The 19,683-nt window shown below is 45.9% G+C and overlaps 1 protein-coding gene across 2 annotated transcripts in view; it reads right to left on the bottom strand.

Moving 5' to 3' along the window:
• Positions 1-19,683, bottom strand: part of USP54 (ubiquitin specific peptidase 54) — a 1,958,070-nt gene that overhangs the window by 1,189,228 nt on the left and 749,159 nt on the right. For both annotated transcript variants that reach the window (XM_069240548.1, XM_069240549.1), the window contains exon 8: positions 10,375-10,521. In XM_069240548.1, the coding sequence (XP_069096649.1) occupies positions 10,375-10,521 (147 nt within the window). The remainder of the gene's footprint in view (positions 1-10,374; positions 10,522-19,683) is intronic.

The following is a 19,683-nucleotide window of genomic DNA, read 5'->3' as shown; positions in this document are numbered from 1 at the left end:
GGTTGCGGGGATATATAGGGCTTGTAGGTTCATCATGAACTCTAGGTACCCAGAGCCAATAAATGACCTGCACCATGCAGCGGGTTTTCATTCTATACCGGGTATACAGCAATTAATTTGCTGAAATATAAAGAGTAAAAAATAGCTAGCAAGAAAACCTTTGTATTTCCAAAATTGGCACAAGATAAGGTGTTGAGGAGCAGTGGTTATTTGCACATCTCTGAATTCCGGGGTGCCCCATACTAGCATGTGAATTACAGGGCATTTCTCAAATAGACGTCTTTTTTACACACTCTCTTATATTTGGAAGTAAAAAATGTAGAGAAAGACAAGGGGCAATAACACTTGTTTTGCTATTCTATGTTCCCCCAAGTCTCTCGATAAAAATTATACCTCACTTGTGTGGGTAGGCCTAGCGCCCGCGACAGGAAATGCCCCAAAACACAACGTGGACACATCCCATTTTTTGAGAGAAAACAGAGGTGTTTTTTGTCAAGTGCCTACCTGTAGATTTTGGCCCCTAGCTCAGCCGGCACCTAGGGAAACCTACCAAACCTGTGAATCTTTTAAAACTAGAGACCTAGGGGAATCCAAGATGGGGTGACTTGAGGGGCTCTGACCAGGTTCTGTTACCCAGAATCCTTTGCAAACCTCAAAATTTGGCTAAAAAAACACATTTTCCTCACATTTTGGTGACAGAAAGTTCTGGAATCTGAGAGGAGCAACAAATTTTCTTCCACTGTCCCCTGAGGCTCTTGTCTCTTAAAACTGCCTTCTTGATTGCCTTCACCTCTGCTCGCAGAGTGAGCTAGCTCCAGGCTTTCTCTTCGAAGCCACCATTTCTACTTATCCATCCTGACAAAGTGGTGCTTCGTACCAGGGCTGGCTTCCTTCCCAAAGTGATGACACCTTTTCATGTAGGCCAATCAATCAACTTGCCTACTTTTTAGGCACCTCCACATCCCTTTCATGAGGAGGAGAGACTCCACTGCCTGGATCCAAAAAGAGCGTTGGCATTCTACCTCAATCGTACTAAAGATTTCCGGGTGGACGATCAACTCTTTCTGGGTTACGTGGGTGAGAAGAAAGGAAGAGCAGTGCAGAAGAGGACCATCTTGCGATGGGTAGTCCTATGCATCAAGATGTGCTATGCTTTGGTGAAAAAGCAACTACCTAAGAGTTTGCACGCTCATTCCACCAGAGCAACTGCTGCAACTACAGCGTTAGCACTATGAGTTCCAGTCCTGGATATCTGCCAGGCAGCGATGTGGGCATCCCTGCACAAGTTCCCTAAACTTTACTGCCTGGATAGTCAGATCCACAGACACAGCTACTTTGGCTGTTCCGTCTTGCAGGTGATATTAGTTCACAGCCCACCACTGGGGAAGGTATTGCTCTGGTATCTATTCTAAGATAAAGAATCTGCAACTAGAAGTCTCTATCAGATGAACAAGTTACTTATTTCCGGTAATGATATATCAGGTAGAGACACATGCTAGTTGCAGATTCCTTGATGACCCGCCCATCCTCTCTGTGAACCGAATTCTACGGACAGGAACTTCCCTTTAAGGGTGCTAGTTTTGGCGCACCATTCTCAGTGTTTTTCATAACTTGATGCTTCTGGCATAGAAAGTCGTGAAAAGAAAGTGACGTCAGTGCGCTGAGGTGGTGCATATATACGACTGCAAAATCATCACGGCGACCACGATGTTAATGATGCCCGCGGTGTCAACTGATGCCACCTGATGGTGCGCAGGGATACTGCTTGAAGAAAAATCTCTTGTGTGATACCTGGGGGAAATTCTAGGGTAAGGAATCTGCAACTAGAATATGTCTCTAACAAATATATAGTTAACGAAGGAAAGTAACTTGTTCACCAGTAATATCTACAAAAACACTAGCCTTGGAACTTAGAGCAGAATGCCCAGCATAAGTGCAGCATAATGCAATCACACTGGAATATATAACCCACACTGTAACTAACATTAGAACACTTTGCAGTCAGACAATTAGCTGTAGTTCATACAGGCTGCCTAATAATTCACTTTGCTGTTCAACCCTCTTACACTCACAAAAAACAAAACTGCTAATGTTTATATCCATTACCCAGTACTGTACTAGTCCATCGCAATAAACTACCAAATACCTTCTAAAAAGGCATGGAATAACTGCAGAGATCTGTCACTTACTGCAAGCCAACAAAAGACTACTTTAGTCCACTACTGCAGGTCCTGAATACCTACATACCAAGGCAACTTCTTGGCCTTTCACATTCACAGTCAGTGTTGCGATGATATTAATAAACTTCATCCCAGCAGATCTCTCCCCCACTTCTTCCTCTAACCTGCAACTGCTCAGGACCATACATTTGTAATGAAGATATCTCAGAATGGACAACCAAGTGCAGTAAACAGCTAATTGGCCTATGAACAAAAGAAATACAAAAAAGGGACCTGCAAAGCTGCTCAAAGCTGCCAGCTTACTAAAAACTATAAGCTGCATGATTGTCTCTCTCACTTTTGTTATCAATTGCACTGCTAAGAGCTGCGTCCCATAACAACCACCACACCTTGGTGGTCCTCCCGTCAACATTAAAACACTTCCCACATAGCATCAAAACAAAGGCACCATCCTTCAACTAGACATTCTATAAGGTGTGGCTTGCAAACCATGTAGGCAAGCACTTCAGCACAATACAATACAAATGTTTCCATTTTGGTTACCCATCTAAGTTTTTGCTAAACTGATTTTTTCTTTTTGCAAGCATCATTTTTTATTTTTTACCCCTGATACCTGAGAGAATTTAAATGTTTTGGTTTTGTGAAGCCCATAGGTAGCAGTACAGTTGCAAAAAATTGACAGTACTTAACCGGTTCTGTGCCCAGGACGTAATGGTTACGTCCTGAGGCACAGTGCTGCTGTGCCCAGGACGTAACCATTACGTCCTGGTCACAGAGCCCAGAGGGAGCGACCCTTGCCCAAGGGGTCGCTCCCTTATGTCCATTTCCAAAAAAAAACCCATCCCTGGTGTCTAGTGGGCGTTTCAAAAGCCGGATTGCAAGCAATCCGGCTTTTGAAATGCTTGGAGAGACTTCAAAGGGAAGGAAATACATTTCCTTCCCTTTGAAGCTTCTCCGGGCCTCCCCCACGTGATCGAAAGAGAAATGGGCAAGGGTCGCTCCCACGGGGGGCATTTTTTGGGAAGGCATTTTCTGCCCCACCCCCCCGTGGGCAGATCGGCCTATTATTAGGGGCAGAAACCTCTAGGCACCAGGGATATATATTTTTTTTGTTTGTTTTTTGTTTTGTTTTTTGTTTTAGGTGTGGGGAGTGACCCCTTAGGCAAGGATCGCTCCCATAGGTGGCAAATTATATTTAGGCCACTTCTGCCCCCCTTGGGGGCAGATTGGCCTATTTTTATGAGGCCAATCTGCCCCGAGGGGGGGACAGAAACCACTAGACACCAGGGAGTTTTTTGGTTGTTGTTTGTTTTTCACGTAAGGAGAGCGACCCCTTAGGCAAGGGTCGTTCCCCTGGGTGGCAAATTTATTTTAGGCCATTTCTGCCCCTCATGGTGGCAGATCAGCCTATTTTAATTAGGCCGATCTGCCCCCAAGGGGGGCAGAAACCACTAGGCACCGGGGATTTTTGTTGTTGTTGTTGTTTTACAGATGGGGAGCGTCCCCTTAGGCAAGGGTCGCTCCCCTGGAGGGGCAAATTTATTTTAGGCCATTTCTGCCCCCCCTGGGGGGATCGGCCTATTGTTATTAGGCCGATCTGCCCCCAGGGTGGGCATAAACCTCTAGGCGCTAGGGCAATTTTTTTTTATTTTTTTTTTAGAGATGGGGAGCGACCCCTTAGGCAAGGTTCGCTCCCCTGGAGGGGCAAATTGTATTTAGGCCATTTCTGCCCGCTTTGGGGGGCAGAAACCACTAAGCACCAGGGATCTTTTTTTTGCGCCGTCACGCAAGGGAAGCGACCTTGTAGGCAAGGGTCACTCCCCGGCGGGGGTCTGGGGGCAAATCTATTTTAGGCCATTTCTGCCCCCCCTGGGGCCGGCTGAGCTAGAGGCCAAAATCCACAGGTAGCCACTTTGCAAAAAAATACCTCTGTTTTCTGTGAAAAAATGTGATGTGTCCACGTTGTGTTTTGGGCCCTTTCCTTTCGTGGGAGGTAGGCCCACCCACACAAGTGAGGTACCATTTTTATCAGGAGACTTGGGAGAACGCTGGGTGGAAGGACATTTGTGGCTCCTCTCAGATTCCAGAACTTTCTGTCACCGATATGTGAGGAAAATGTGTTTTTTTGGCCAAATTTTGAGGTTTGGAAAGAATTCTGGGTAACAGAACCTGGTCAGAGCCCCACAAGTCACCCCATCTTGGATTCCTCTAGGTCTCTAGTTTTCAAAAATGCACAGGTTTGGTAGGTTTCCCTAGGTGCCGGCTGAGCTAGAGGCCAAAATCTACAGGTAGGCACTTTGCAAAAAACACCTCTGTTTTCTCTCAAAAAATGTGATGTGTCCACGTTGCGTTTTGGGGCATTTCCTGTCACGGGCGCTAGGCCTACCCACACAAGTGAAGTATCATTTTTATCGGGAGACTTGGGGGAACACTGGGTGGAAGGAAATTTGTGGCTCCTATCAGATTCCAGAACTTTCTGTCACCGAAATGTGAGGAAAATTTGTATTTTTTAGCCAAATTTTGAGGTTTGCAAATGATTCTGGGTAACAGAACCTGGTCAGAGCCACACAAGCCACCCCATCTTGGATTCCCCTAGGTCTGTAGTTTTCAGAAATACACAGGTTTGGTAGGTTTCTCTAGGTGCCGGCTGAGCTAGGGGCCAAAATCTACAGGTAGGCACTTTGCAAAAAACACCTCTGTTTTCTGTAAAAAAAAAATGGGATGTGTCCACGTTGTGTTTTGGGCCATTTCCTTTCGTGGGCGCTAGGCCTACCCACACAAGTGAGGTACCATTTTTATCGGGAGACTTGGGGGAACTTGAGATCACATGAGATATGTGAGGACCAAGTCCAAATCCCACTGGGGCATTATGAACGGGTTAGGAGGGAACCAGTTATGGAGTCCTTTAAGAAACCTCTCAACAATGAGAGATTTGAACAGAGAAGGTTGGTCTGGCAGCCTTAAAAAGGTAGATATTGCAAACAAATAGCCCTTGAGGATGAGCAAAGCCATGCTGGGCAAGAGAGAGAATGAAGAGGAGAACCTCCAAGAGAAGTGCAGAAAGGGGGATCAACAGACTTGCTGTTACACCATGCCACAAGTGTATTCCAGCAACAGATGTATACCGTTTTGGTGGAAGAATGCCTGGCTGCCAGGACAACATCACAGACTTTGGGAAGAAGGTTGAAAGCTGTCGACTGCCGCTGCTCAATCGCCATGCAAGGAGGCAGAGACGTGAGAGGTAAGGGTGAATGACCGACTCATGCTGCTGCGACAGAAGATCCTCCTGAAGGGGCAGTCTGATCGGTGGATTGATGGCCATGCTTAATAACTCGGATACCAGAATCTTCATGCCTAGTCCGGAGCCATTGGGATTACTTGGGCTCGGTCATGCCTGTTCTTCTTCAGAACTCTGGACATAAGTGGTATTTGGGGGGAAGACATAAAGGAGGCCTGAGCTCCACTCGTGATGAAAATCATTATTGAGGGAGTGCCGGCTTGGAAACTCCAACGTACAAAACAGCTGACATTGAGCATTCTCAGCAGAGGTGAACAGATCTAATCAAGGCTCTCCCCACTGCTGAAAGAGAGCTTGCGCCACTGCCCGATGGAGACACCATTTGTGATGGACTATGCATCGACGGCTAAGTTTGTCTGCTCTGGTGTTCAGAGAGCCCCCCCAGATGTTGAACCACCAGTGAAATGCCCTGGCATTCCAGCCATGTCAAGAGGCGAAGAGACTCTTGACAGAGGGTCCACAACCCCACTCCACCCTGCTTGTTGCAGTACCACATGGCAGTGGTGTTGTCGGTAAACACCTGCACCACTTTCCCTTTAAGAGAGGGAACGAATTAACTAAATGCAATTCAGATCACGCAGAGCTCCAAAAAGGCTAATGTGGAGCCTGAATTCCACCGGAGCCTCTCCCTTGTGGCCTCCCCATTCCAGGAGTGATGTATTGGTCACTACTGTGAGATCTGGTTGGTGAAGGGAGAAAGCTCTTACGATTACTCCATCTGGGTTCGATAGCCACCACTACAGATCTAGTGCAGTCTCCTTCGATATCTGGACCTTGTCCTAGAGACTCCCCTGACACTGCGCCCACTGGAACTTCAGGTCCCACTGTAAAGTCCACATATGCCATCTGGCATGTTGGACCAACAGGGTGCAGGAGGCCATGAGGCCCAGCACCCTCATAGTCATTCTCACTGAAATCCAGGATAGAGGCTGAAACATCAGGATTATAGCCCGAATGTACTGAACTCACTTTTCGGGATGATAAGCCCAAAACTGCACTGTGTCCAGAACAGCTCCGACAAAAGGGAGCATCTGAGAAGGAGGCATGTGTGACTTTGGCACGTTCATAGCGAACCCCAGCAAATGCAGGAGGTTTGGCTAGTCTGGAGGTGGGAGATAACAGCCTGGGGGCGAGTTCACCTTCAACAGCCAGTCGTCGAGGTAGGGGAAGACTGAAACCCCTAACCTGCACAGATGAGCTACAACCACTAACATCACTTTCGTGAGCACCCGAGGGGCACTGCTAAGGCCGAAGGGGAGCACGGTTAACTGAAAATGCTTGTGACCTACCATGAATCACAAGTAACGTCTGTGGGCTGGTGGGACGGGAATGTGGAAATAGGCACCCTACAAGTCCAATGCTACCATCTAGTCTCCAGGGTCCAGACTAAGCAGGTTTGAAGGCAGTGGAGGGGCAGTGGGGGAGGGGGGACTGCGTGGACTTCTGGCACCCTGATCCATGAGCACGTGGGATTCCGTGTCTGCACAGAGGCTGTGAAGCATGCACGGGGTAGGGGGCCAGGAGGAAATGAACACAGCTAGGTACCCCTTCGATAGCCACGAAAGGGGTGAAAAGTGGACTGTGGGGGGCGAGAAGCTGCTACAAGGCCAAGGGACCTAGCCATAGCCCAGGAATCCTTAAATCACTTGAGTGTTGAGTCTGCTTTGTCTCTGAGGAGATGAGTGCCATCAAAGGGTATGTCCATCAGAGATTGCTGGACATCCCCTGAAAAGCCAGACATCCTCAACCAGGCGTGGCACCTCATGATCACTGTCAATGCAACCAATCTACAGAGTGAGTCAGTCGTATCCAGGCCACAAGGAATCATGAACTTTGCTGCATCTCTCCAGTCAGTAATAGCTGAGGGAGAGAACCACCCGGCCTCTTCCAGACTCGAGGCAGCACCTGCGTGACCGTATCCCAGAGAGTATGAGAGTATCGGCCCAAAAGGCATGCAGTGTTCATGAATCGCAGCACTAGACTGGCGGAGGAAATCATTTTCTTCCCAAGATTATGCAGTCTTTTTGATTCCTTATATAGGGGAGCGGACCGGAATGCGCCAGATGATGAAGAAGCCTGGAACACAAGGCTCTCAGGCATAGGATGTTGGGTCAGGAATTTTGGGTCGGTTGGCGCAGGCCGATGGTGGCGGGCAACCGTCCTATTCACAGGAGCCCCTGTGCTGGGTTTGGACAAGGTACCCAGCAGGATGTCCTTAAGGGCTTCATTAAAGGGAAGGGGGAGTTCCGAATTGGTAGACCCAGGCTGAAGTACCTCAGCAGCCCCTTCTTACCACTATGAAGTATGAAGCTCCCTCCTCCGTAGCCACGGTAGGGGGAAAAAGCATGCCAGTGTCAGGAGAAGTAGCTAGTCTGCCTGCGTCGCTCAAATACTGAACCCAGTCCATGCCAGGGTCAAGCTGCTATTCTAAAGGGTCTAGCGACCCCTCTACTCTATCCTCATAATCAGACTCATAGAAAGAAGGGTCTTGATCTGTCCTGGGCCCAGGACAGCCCATGGAAAACTCCAGCTCATCGGGATAATTATAAGATTTATGTTGTTTGCGGGCCCACCCAACATCAGGAGGGTCAGTGTCTTTCCAGATGCCAGGGAAGGTCGCGTTGGCATGACCGGCGTTGGTACAGATTCAAGAGCAGGCCTGGCGGTGCCTTCTGGAGCCGAGGCTGAAGCCACCAGCGTGGAACTTGCAGGGGCCCTCACCAACTCTCCTAGCCCAAAGGTGCTGAGGGCTGGTCAGTCTGCCCAAAGATGAGGCACACGGCCTCATAGAACTCTTTCAAATGGGCAGGAGTGGCACCAGCTCCCGGAAAGTCGAGGAGACGCAGGGCCGACCCATATGCAGACTCCGAAGGCATATGCCTAGAGATTTGATGCTCTGCCAGTGTTGCTCGAGCGACAGGGTGAAGTTGAAGAACATTTGGTCTTCTTCAACTTCTTTTTCTTGTGCCTCGATTGATCCAATGATTTGGACGAAGTAGAGTAGTGAAGACTCCGACAGGAAGGTCACAAGACCGCTTGTAAATGAGACCAGGAGCAACACAGAGTCAGATGCCAGACCGCCATGAGTTTCAGGGACTGTTCCCTCAAAGCCTTTGGGTTCATGGCCCAACACTCAGAGTACGACTTTGGGTCATGGTCGCGCTACAGACACCAAAGGCAGATGAGATGCAGATCCTTCACCGACATCATTCAGTGACAAGAGTTGCAGGGTTTAAAACCCGTCTTCTGGGACATCGCTCGAAGCATCCAAAACTCATCAAAAAGTATTGGATATAAGTGTCGTAGATAGTAAAAAATGACTAGGGGTAGCTCTTCTCCAGATCTGTGCGTTGGCTGGCGCAGAAGTAAAATAACTTACATCAGTGCGCCGGGGTGACGCCTATATGTGATCACACCACCATCATTGCAACGACGATGCCGACGACATCCGTGGAGTTGACCAACGCCACCTGATGGCGGGCAGGGGTACTACTTGAAGAAAAATCTCCTGATCCTGTCTGACGCTTGGGAACTGGGAAATTCTAAGATAAAGACTCTGCAACTAGAAGTCTCTATCAGATTATTGGGATTAGTTTTATGCTCTACCAGAGCCATTCCATGTCCTTGCTCCAATTTCTATGTGGTATATTACATTAATAGGAGATTAGGTTTGATATTTAGTGGGAGATGGAGTTACAGGAATTTAATTGTACTGGTTGGCGGCATTAACAGGCAAGCTACATTAGATAAGGTATTGTTGTGGAGCAGGGGAATTTCTTTTAAAGGAGAGGTGTGATCTTTGAAGTAAGGTGTAGGCAATTTACAGGGGTACAATAATAGGGATTAAGGCAAACATGCACATGGATTAGTGTAGGCTTTGCTCACAATGAGGAGACTTGCAGAGGATGGAAAGAAATGAGAGGGACATTTGAAGGAAAAAGGGGAGCTGAAAATCAGAAGTTTTAACTCAAGGTTGGTTTTTCAAGCAGGGGTTTTAGGAATATTGTCGAGGTTACCTCAGATAACATGTAAAAACTGTAAATATAAACAAATTGTCTGCATTGTTGCAATACCACTGTATGCCATGAGAAACCAAGTGTTCACAAATACCACCATCATTCCCCGGTTAAATACAGTCTAATGAATATGGTTTAATTTTCCCATAAAACCGGTGAAAGGAAGCAACAAAACAAGAATGTTGTACTTTATATCTATGTGCTTTCCATCTGGTTTTTCAGGGTGGGATAAAGAGTAATAATCAGTTTTAGTGAATTTCTGTAAAAGTGCTGCTTCTTAGGCAGGGCAGGAGGCACTGCACTGCCCCCAACCTGAAGCACCCACATCACAGTCGCAATGAAGTGTCTGGCTGCCATTCAGCCTTCCTGTAGCAGTAATCAGACACACAAAAGCAAAGGCACTGCCGAAAAAGTCCTCACTGAGCAATACAAACTGCAGCCCCACACACTTCTCATCCCTCAAACCTGCAGTGCTCAGGAAGAACAAATAATCAGCAGGCCCTCCACAATGAGACCCTCTTTGAATTTCAAATGGGAGCCCTGTCTCCATTCCTTCCCACCCCATCACCTGGTAAGCCATAGGAATAAATGCAAATGCTGAAGTTACACTTCCTCCAAAAGGGGGAGGCCTGGCAAGACATCAGATCAGCACTCATTCTATGAAAAGCTAGAAATATACACTATTCGGTTATTTGGGGAAGTGTTATAAAGAGTCTTGGTCAAAGCTCATGCAGCGTTTTGAGCGAATGAGAAGGAATCTGTATGTTAACGTGCTGTCCTACTGAAATGCAGAGGTGCACACTATTTGTCAATTCCTAGTACTTAACAAAGCTTGCAATACTAATATCACACAAAGCTATCCACCATACTTTATACTCACATCCCCAAGCTTGAGACAGGTGCCCAGACTGTGGATGACGTCTTCTGCTAAGTCAGAATGATCAGAATCCCACACCAAGCCAATAGTAATAATCTGAGGGGAATTCATAAGCACACGTCGGATACGGATCTTCTCACCACAATTACTCTGGAAGTTAGAAACCAAAAACAATGTTACTCCATAAAACAAACAAAAGTAATCCACCCTCATATTTTTATTCCACAGCGATACCCTTTATAGACTATTGCTAAATAATATTTCAAATATGTTCATGGAATTGTTTCAATATAGTGAAAGAACTAGGTTAGGTATTCTACCAAATCTTCTTACTCCTTTACCTGACAACGGATAAAAAAAATATTTTTTCATTTCTAAAGGGCCTTTATCTTTTTTGGCTGGTAAACCAAAATAGGTCAGTGGCACTACTGTGTACAAGTATCTTTTGGAGAGAAAGCAAGGACAAAGTTCAGCTGGAGAGGAAAAGGATGAATTAGTTAATTTTACGGAAAGGCAAAATGCAACATATCATGATCCGTCTTTAGTTCATATTTTCATAACATACATCAAACCAGTGCTTAATCTGTAAAAATGTAAGTGCCATGTCATATGATATATATATTGGGAAGCCACTGTGGTTGAGGCTACCCCATGCTTTGCATAAGTCCGCCATCTAGTGTTGGGCTCAGAGTGTTCCAAGTTGTTTTTCTTTAAAGAAGGTTTGAGTCATGGGATCGAGTGACTCCTCCTCTCTGTAATACTGCGCATTGCAATCAAGTCCTTTGTTAAGATTGTTTTCCGGCAGGCGGGTGAAGTAAAGAGTATATAAAAGTATATGTAGAAGTATAGTAAAGAAATTAGATGTCCACACAACGTACATACATATATACAATATATTGTACTACAAGGGCTAAAGGCACCTGGGGAGGAGGGAGGCCGCATCTGAATCTACAGCACTACATGCCACAAGAAGATACTAGATAAGTAACATTTTCCATTTGATGGCAGGTGTAGCTGTAGATACATATGCTTTGCATGGACTGTAAAGCAGTCACCACCCCCCCAAATTAAGCAGTGGTTAGCATGAATGAGTTGGAGTAGTTTGAAATAGTGTTCTAAGCACCATCCGACCAACCTTTGCTTGTTGGCGAGATAACACATCTACACAGTAGTGTTTAGTAAATGTGTGTGGTGTAGACTATGTTGCAGCTCTACATATGTCTACCATTTGTTTGTCCCCTAAGAATGCAATTGAAGCTCCTTTTTTCCTAGTAGAATGTGCTTTAGTAGTTAATGGTAACTATATTTTAGCTTTAAGATAGCAAGTTTGAATACACTTCACTATCCACCTGGCTATTCCATTTTTTAAATAGGATTACCTTTTTTGAGGTTCTGAAAATGCCACAAAGAGTTGTTTGGATTTTCTGAAATCTTTTGTTCAGTTTATATAGTATATCAGAGCTCTTTTAACATCAATGGTGTGTTGAGCTCTTTCAGCAACTGAATCTTGTTGTGGAAAGAAGACTAGAAATTCCATTGACTTGACTGATATGAAAAGGTGAAACTACCTTTGGTAGGAATTTTGTATTTGTTCTAGGAACCCATTTGTCTTTATGGATTTGAAAGAAAGGTTCTTCTAAAGTGAACGCTTGAATTTCAGTAACTCTTCTTTAAAAAAGTGATTGCTACTAAGAAAGCAACCTTCCGTAATAGAAACTGTAGAGTACAAGAATGCATGGGTTCAAATGGGGGGCCTTGTGAGTACAATATTAAGATTCCACACAGGGGCTGGAGGAACTCTAAGTGGAATAAACCTTTTAAGACCCACCATAAAAGGCTTTTATAACAGGAATCCTAAACAGGGTAATATGATGTCTGTTTTGAAGGAAAGCAGATATAGCTGTTAAATGAATTGTGAAAGATGAATATGCCAGATTTGCTTTTTGTAAGTGTAGCAAATAGCACATCACATCCTGTACTGGAGCTTTAAGTGAATTCATATTTTTGGGTTAACAAAATAATAGACAAAACGTTTCCATTTAGCCGCATGACACTGTCTAGTTGTGGGTTTGCATGCTTCTGTCTAGAATAGCCATACATTCAGATGGAAGTTGTAGGCAGCCAAACTTTATGACTTCAGGAGCCAAATCGCAAAGTTGAGCATGCTGGGATTTGGATGTCTGATTTGGCCTCTCCTTTGAGTCAACAAATCTGGTCTGTTAGGCAGCTTGTGATATGGTACTACAGACAGATCCAATAGTGTTGTGTACTAATGTTTACATGCCCATGTGGAAGCTATAAGTATCATAGTGAATGAGGTTTTTTTCATCTTTATTATCAGAGATAGAATCAGTGGGAGAGGTGGAAAAGCGTAAGCAAATATCCCTGAATAATTCTTCTAGAGAGCATTGCTCTTGGATTGAGAGTGTGGGTATATGGACGCAAAGCTTTGGCATTTTGTGTTTTCTTTTGTGGCAAAAAAGTCTATGTCCTGGGTTCCCTACATTTGGAAGTATTGTTGAGTCACTTTTGGGTGAATTTCCCATTTGTGGACTTGTTTCAGCGTCCTGCTTAAGAGGTCCACTAGCTGATTGTGTATCCATGGGAGATACTCTGCCACTAATTGAATGCAATTGCAAATCGCCCACTTCCTGTGCTAAAAGGGACAATAGAGATGAGTGCCCCCCTCCCCTGTTTTTACAGATAATACATTGTGGTCATATTGTCTTTCAATATTAACATTATCTTGTGTGTGATTTGTGTTTGAAAAGCTTTGAGTGCTAGGAATACAGCTAGTAATTCCAAGTAGTTTATATGATAAATCTGTTGGATTGCGTCCCATTCCCCATGTATAGTGAGGTTGTTGAGATGAGCTCCCAAATCTATCAGTGATGCATCTGTTGTGACTGTGGTCTGAGGCACAGGGTCCTGAAAGGGCCGTCTCTTTGATAGGTTGGTGTAATTCCACCATTGCAGAGAGCGGTGAGTCTGGTGGCCCAACAACACTACATCCTGAATTTGACCCTGCGACTGAGACCATTGTTGGGAAAGGTACTGCTGTAGTGGTCGCATGTGCAGTTTTGCATTTGGGCTATGGCTATACATGAAGCCATCATTCCTAATAGTTTCATCACTAGCTTTACAGTATAAGTGTGGTTGTATTGTGGTTGAGATATCAGAATGTGAAATGCTTGAATCCTTACAGGGTTTGGATATGCTAATCCGGACCGAATTGCTTGCAGAAATGGTTGTATTTGTGATGGTTGGAGGAGAGATTTGTGGTAACTGATTGTGAATCTTCCTGCGCATGTTCTTCAACAAAAATATCAGGTGTGTTTTCCGTGGACTTGGACGCCATTTCGAGACAAAGAGCTCTACGGTCCCGGAGAGTCTTTTTAGATCGAAGTAATCTGCAGAAGTCGCAAGTCTCTTCTCTATGATTGGGAGAGAGACAGAGATTACACACTGAACGTTGGTCAGTGTATGGGAATTTAGCGTGACACCGAGGACAGAATCAAAATTGAGTTTGTTCCATTAGCCTGACATTGAAGTAGGCCCTAAAAGGGTGAGGCACCTTTTAAGGGCAAAAATCCGACCCGACAGCCTAAATCGGATCGTATATAAATGGAAAATGCGATCAAAACAATACTGATGGCATTACAGAAAGTTAGAAAAGTTCAGAAATACCAAACCGAGATCCACCGTAGCTAGAGTAAAAACATCTGCAACCGACTGCTGAAAGAAAACAATCTAACAAAGGATTCAATGCCCATGTGCAGCAATACCTAGAGGGGGACTCACTCTATCCCGTGACTTGAAAACCTACTTCGAATAAAAATATATATATATATTTTTTTTTTATGACAAATTGTATTGAATTTTTCCACATTAATTTGGCCATAACAACCAGAAGGATACCAACAACATATGCAAAATAAAAACAAACAATAACATTAACCCAGCACATATAAATCCCCACCCACACTGTCCTAATGTCCAGTTCGGAAAGTCGGAGTGATAAAGAGCGTAGGGCTGTGTGTTATATCAGGGGCAATACTTTCTATATGTTCCATTCGGATCATCCAAACAAGATGTAGAGGTTCAGACGGGCTCTAGGGTGATACCTCTATAACCTGCCCATCTTTTCCAAATCTAGGTGTGCTTCCGGGGGCATCCCCTCGTCTGAAACACAGCAATCTCCAGCCCCATTCAATGATCCAAACCCTTTTTCCACACTGCCAGGGAGGAGGCACGTTCTGCCTTCCATGCCTTTGCTAGATCTTGTTTAGCTAAAGTCAGTCCCAGGAATAATAGAGTTCTTTTATATCTGTTGCCACTAAGACTGTGCGTGATATGGAGAAGCGTCAACTGGGGATCTAGGGGGTTGGTTCAGGCTAGCACCTCACCCAGACAAGAGTTGACTCCCCTCCAGCAGCGGTCTAACACAGTGCAGCTACTCAGAACAGTGCCGTCCTCAGATTGACACTGTGTGCATAGTGGGGAGGCAACCAGGCCCATACGCCATAAGCAATGTCACATGTATTACACCCTATGTAGATATTTTAGTTGGCTAAGGTGAAAGTGAGCAGAAATGGCTGCTTCGCAGGGGGCGTGCAGTGCATCTGACCACTTAGTATCTAATGTGTCTAAATCTGCCTCCCAGGGTCTCTTGTGAGCCAAGTGGGTGCGAGAGCTGTATAGCACTAGGGATAAATATATCTCAGATATTTTGTTGACCCCTAGGGCATTTGAAAGGAGTTTACACTCTAATGGGTTGTATTCAGGAAGCAATGGCGTGCATGAGTTCTAGGTAGTGGTTGAACTGGCTGCAATGCAGCTGGAAGTCTTGGTGTAGGTCTTGGGAAGATTTCAGCAGCACATGACATTGCCCAGGGTTGAAATGCCTATGAGGTCCCATCTTCTGAAACCCTTCAGACAGGCTACTTTATGCAGCACCGTGCCCTAATGGCGTCCCTTCCGTCACCCCATCCCATGCAGCACAGGGTGGTGTGCCATAGCTGAAGAACAACATATGGTGAGGGTGGTGGTGGGGTGGAAAGGCTGTTTCTGCCTTCCCGTAGAGGTAATCCAACATGCGGGTATTGCCCATCATCCATTTTTCGGCCATACATTTCTATGGTGATCATACCACCATTCGTTTATGATAATCAGATGTGAGGCTGAGTAGTAGGAGTATATATCTGAAGTTGCAATGCTCCCCATACAAGTGGATTGAAAACATGTGGCTCACCCAATTTCGGAGGCTCCACCATTCCAGAGCAACCCACACAGAAGGGTGTTGATCTTACTAAACTAGCTCTGGGGAATTACAAATGGATAGTTTTGGATTTGGTATACAAGTCTGGGCAGGGAGTCCATCTTGAAAATAGCTGACCTGCTGTTCAAGGATAGCGGAAGAAGAGACCATACCCCCACCTCTCCCCTTGTCAGGGCTAACACTGGTTCTATATTCTGTGACCGGGACCATTCCATATCCGATGATATGTTCACTCTCAGGTATCTAAATCCTCTCTCCGCTAGTTGTATACCCGTTGCCCAGGCAGTAGGCCCTGTGTACGTGCTAAGGGAGAAAAGTACAGATTCGGAGGTATTCAGAACAAGACCAGACGTTTCGTCGAATATTTGCATGACCTGGATAATGCACAGGACTGAAGCATCTGGTTCCATCTATTAAACTAAAATGTTGTCAGTGTGTAACGCTATGCAGTCTGAATATTCTGGACTCCATTCAAAACCTCGCACCTTGGCATCCATGCTTTCCCATACCACCAGCGGTTCGACCACCGAGGTCAACAACAATCCGGACAGAAGGGAACCCTGGCGGGTCCCTCACTGTTTTGCAAATTTTTCAGATGTGTAGCCCGCAACCCTCACAGTCAGGTCCGTATACAACATACATATTTATTAAATTAATCTAGGGCAGAAGTTCAATCTGTAGAGCAGGGCAAACAAACAATAACAGCAAATGGAATCAAACACCTTGTCCATATCAGTCAGGAACGCCTCTGCAGGTCTCTCCAGGTGACCAGTTAGGGTCAGGACATTAGAGACTTGGTAAATATTGTGGTGTGTAGTGTGTCCTGGCATTAAGCCCGTCTGATCTGGTGGATCAGATCGGGAAGATACAGGGAGAGTTGCCAACGACTTTGGCTAAGAGTTTGACATCTATCTTCACAAGGGAGATCGGGCAATAGGACATGGGGAGGGTGGCTCAGTTTACAGAAGACCACCAATTCAGCGTAGCACCACTCCTTCGGGAGGAGTGCAGTTTCTTTGGTGGCTTGAATTGCTTGTATATAATATTTCCCCAGTTTGGATATAAAGGTTTTAAAGAATTCCCCTGGAAGTCCATTAGGGCCTGGAGCATTTCCTGACTGGTGTCCCGCAAGGACTTCAGCCACCTAAGCCTCCGCAAGCGCCTCACTGCGGTGAGCTCGGGTGGTATCGGAGAGTGTCTGAAGGGGAAAAGAATCTACAAAGTTGACAATCATGATTTAAGGGCACCATCTTGCATCAGGATACAGAGCCCAGAAGTATGTGGCAAAGTTGTGAGCGATGTCTCTGGGCTCAACCATCAGAGACCCACACTCATCTCCGAGGTGGTGGGGAGGTGACTGATATGTGGCATGACAGCCTATGAAGAATTCTACTTGATTTGTCACCCCTACTGATAGATGCGACTCTGTATCCAATTTACAAATCTGTGGCTCAAGGTCAGCTATAACTTGCAGCTTTCGCCATTCTTCGCCTGCAGAATAACTAATGTTGGTGCTCCAAAGAACTGTCTTAAATGCCTCCCATAACATCACCGCTGACTTTACTAAGCCAGTACTGAGTGCAAAGTATTAGTTAATGTGACGGGTATGATCTGCCATGTATGTGGGGAGATGTATATTCCATGGCAATAAACAACATCGGAAGGGCAGTTTCTCAGGTCCCAGGTGCAGTCCCATGACCACCAGAGAATGATCTGATAACTCCCTGGCCAGCACCTCAATGTTGGAGACCCTCTGCAAATACAGGGCAGGGAAAAATAAATAATATAGTCTAGATAGGGAACTTTGGGTTGTGGAGAGATAAATGTAACCTCTCCTCATTGGATTATGTGACCGCCAAACATCGACACACCCCAAGGCAGTCATCATGACAGAAAGCTTGGACCTACTGGGCTCATTCGTGTCTGTGTGTGGCAACTGTCAACCCGGATGTCCATAATGTCATTTCATTCCCCACCTAGCACTGATAAGCCACAAGGAAGGTTCACCCCATAGGTGTACCACTCCATGGACAAATTACTGTCTGGTGGGGGAGGGGTATAAAAACATCCAAGGGCAACACTATCACCATAAAGCGTACCTGTGACTACAGATTTTATATATATATATATATATATATATATATATATATATATATACCCAGTTGATCTGTCGAGAGTCTAGTCTATAAGAAGAGCAAAGGATACATGCACCTCTGGATCCCCTAGTGTAGGAGGCTGGCCAGGCTTATAGTGGGTACCTGATGGTACTTACACCTTGTGCCAGGTCCAGTTATCCCTTATTAGTAGATAAGTAGTGTTCTAGCAGCTTAGGACGATAGAAGTAGCTATAGCAGAGCAGCTTAGGCTGAACTAGGAGACATGCAAAGCTCCTGCTATACCACTTATATCATAAAGCACTATATCATAAGAATCACAATACTCAGAGTTACTAAAATTAAAGGTACTTTATTTTAGTGACAATGTGCCAAAAATATCTCAGAGGATATACTCCCTTAGGAGGTAAGTAAGATACACACAATATACACACAAACCAAAATCAGGTAAGTAAACAGTTATAAAAGTAGTGCAAACACTGAAGAATACAATAGGATGCAACAGGCCTAGGAGCAACACAAACCAAAGTGGAATGCGAACCACTTAGGGACCCCAGACCTAGTGTAGTGTGTAGAGGGTCGCTGGGAGTGTAAGAAAACACTCAGGGTCTCCAAGATACCCCACCCCAAGACCCTGAAAAATAGGAGTAAAGTTAGCCTACTTCCCCAGAAACACAATAAAGTCGTGATAGGAGATTCTGCACAGACAACAACTGATTGCAAAGCACTGAAGACGGATTCCTGGACCTGAGGACCTGTAAAGGAAGGGGACCAAGTCCAAGAGTAACAAAAGTGTCCTGGAGTTCAGGAGCCCACCAAACCCCAGATGAAGGTGCAAAATGGCTGCCTCCGGGTGGAAGAAGCTGAAGATTCTGCAACAACAGAAGATGCCAGGAACTTCTCCTTTGCCCAGAAGATATCCCACGGTGTGCTGGAGGATGCAGAGTTGTTTCCACACAGAAAGACCGCAAACAAGCCTTGCTAGCTGCAAAGGTTGGAGTTGAAGAAAATGGGTGCTGCCCGGGCCCAGGAAGGACCAGGAGGTCGCCCCTTGGAGGAGGAGACAGAGGGGCGCTCAGCATTACAGAGAGCCCACGCAGAAGCAGACAGCACCCTCAGAAGCACTTGAACAGGTGTTCAAGAAATCTGAGCACAGTGGTCGTCTCAACACTACAAAGGAGGGTCCCACGAACCCGGTGGTCAACTCAGTGAGCTGAGCAATGCAGGACGGAGTTCTGGGGACCTGGGCTATGCAGTGCAAGAAGGATTCCTTGCAAAAGTGCACAGAAGCCCTAGCAGCTGCAGATCACGCAGTACACAGTATTACTGTCTGGTGTGGGGAGGCAAGGACTTACCTCCACCAAATTTGGACAGAAGGACCACTGGACTGTCGGGGTCACTTGGCGCCTGTATTCCAGGGACCACGCTCGTCAAGATGAGAGGGGACCCAGAGTACCGGTGATGCAGAAGTTTGGTGCCTACGTTAGCCGGGGAAAGATTCCGTCGACCCACAGGAGATTTCTTCTTGGCTTCCAGTGCAGGGTGAAGGCAGGCAGCCCTCAGAGCATGCACCACCAGGAAACAGTCGAGAAAGCCAGCAGGATTAGGCCCTACAATGTTACTGGTAGTCGTCTTGCTACTTTGTTGTGGTTTTGCAGGCGTCCTGGAGCAGTCAGCGGTCGATCCTTGGCAGAAGTCGAAGAGAGAGATGCAGAGAAACTCTGGTGAGCTCTTGCATTCGTTATCTGAAGAGAAACTCACAGGAGAGACCCTAAGTTGCCCTCAGAGGAGGATTGGCCACCTAACCAGGTAAGCACCTATCAGGAGGGGTCGCTGACGTCACCTGCTGGCACTGGCCACTCAGAGGCCTCCACTGTGCCCTCAGACCTCTGCATTCAAGATGGCAGATCTCTGGTACAC

Source organism: Pleurodeles waltl, chromosome 6, assembly GCF_031143425.1.
Source record: "Pleurodeles waltl isolate 20211129_DDA chromosome 6, aPleWal1.hap1.20221129, whole genome shotgun sequence".
Classification (NCBI taxonomy): Eukaryota; Metazoa; Chordata; class Amphibia; order Caudata; family Salamandridae; genus Pleurodeles; species Pleurodeles waltl.
The sequence above is the reverse complement of the archived record's forward strand: the minus strand, read 5'-3'. Positions and strand labels throughout refer to the sequence as shown.